At 34.2% G+C, this 1,459-nt stretch overlaps 1 protein-coding gene across 1 annotated transcript; it reads right to left on the bottom strand.

Annotated features, from left to right (window-relative positions):
• Window positions 1–424: 424 nt before the first annotated feature.
• Window positions 425–1,123, bottom strand: LOC128040435 (secreted RxLR effector protein 161-like). The gene has a single exon (XM_052629182.1). The coding sequence runs from the start codon at window positions 1,121–1,123 to the stop codon at window positions 425–427; it is 699 nt and encodes a 232-aa protein (XP_052485142.1).
• Window positions 1,124–1,459: the final 336 nt, after the last annotated feature.

Here is a 1,459-nt window from a genome sequence, read left to right as displayed (position 1 = left end):
ATCTCCCACTTGTACCACACATATATATACTAATTTCTCTATAATTACATGTCATTATACAACCTTATGAGCTCAAAATTTTACTATCATATCCAAAAGATATTTCGAACAATCTCGTCTATTAATTATGCTAACATAGAACCAATGCGACTTTTGTTACATATATCGTAGCTAAATCCATCCCTGATCATGTATATCCAAACAAATAAATGACATAGATCAAGTATGGATGTGTAGCATGGAAATTACATGCAATATGATCTAAACATGTCTATTTCCAACTGGTCCTCTTTAAACTTAAGTGATGTTAGTATCAAAATAATGAATAGAGTGAATAAACTGAATACTACATTTCTGATCAGAAAATAACCAAATACATGAATGTTTAAAAACAAACATAATACAAATAAAATATAAACTCCTACTAAATCATGATATTCTCAAACAATGTAACACCCATATGAGCAGTGTGCTTATGAAAGACCTTGGGTGGTAAACCTTTTGTGAGCGGATCCACTATCATGGAGTTTGTCCCAATATGCTCTATGGATATTTGACCATTTTGCACTCTTTCTTTTACAACTAGGAACTTTATGACAATATGCTTTGACTTAGATGAACTCCTGTTGTTATTGGAATATAACACTGCTGACTTATTGTCACAAAATAATTTGAGTGATCTTTCTACATTCTCCAAAATGCGCAGTCCTGTGACAAAGTTCCATAACCATATTCCATGGTTCGATGCCTCATAGCATGCTACAAACTCTACTGCCATAGTGGATGAAGCTACAAGTGTTTGTTTGACACTTTTCCAAGATATAACTCCTCTAGCTAACAGGTAAATATAGCCTGATGTAGATTTCCTACTATCTTGGCACCCAGCGAAATCAGAATCAAAATACCCTATGACCTCCAAAAGATCTGATCTCTTATAAGCAAGCATGTAATCTTTTGTTCTTTGAAGATATCTCATAACCTTTTTGGCTACTATCCAATGGTCTATACCAGGGTCGCTTAAATATCTGCCTAACATCCCAATATTGTACGTAATGTCCGGACGCGTGCATACTTGAGCATACATTAAACTCCCAACAGCTGATGCATAGGGAATCTTTTTCATTTTTTGAATTTCAAGGTTACTTTTAGGGCATTGAGTAAGACTAAATTTTTCCCCTTTAGCGACAGGGGTGTCACTTGGTCTACAACTCTACATGCCAAACCTTTTGAGTATTTTATTGATATAGCTCTTTTGTGATAATCCAAGAATACCTCGAGATCAATCTCAATGTATCTGAATTCCTAAAATAAAATAGGCATCCACAAGATCCTTTATCTCAAAATGCTTAGATAAAAACCTATTGGTTTCGTGCAATAAGCCTATATCATTAGCGGCAAGGAAAATGTCATCAACATATAGAACCAGAAATATGTACTTACTCCCATTGAATTTTTGATA

Source organism: Gossypium raimondii, chromosome 4, assembly GCF_025698545.1.
Source record: "Gossypium raimondii isolate GPD5lz chromosome 4, ASM2569854v1, whole genome shotgun sequence".
In the NCBI taxonomy this organism is placed as follows: Eukaryota; Viridiplantae; Streptophyta; class Magnoliopsida; order Malvales; family Malvaceae; genus Gossypium; species Gossypium raimondii.
Note: the sequence above shows the minus strand (reverse complement) of the source record. Positions and strands in the feature narration are given on the sequence as shown.

Excerpts from the sequence above, each read along its gene's own strand:
- LOC128040435 (XM_052629182.1), bottom strand. The coding sequence starts at position 1,123 with ATGAAAAAGATTCCCTATGCATCAGCTGTTGGGAGTTTAATGTATGCT.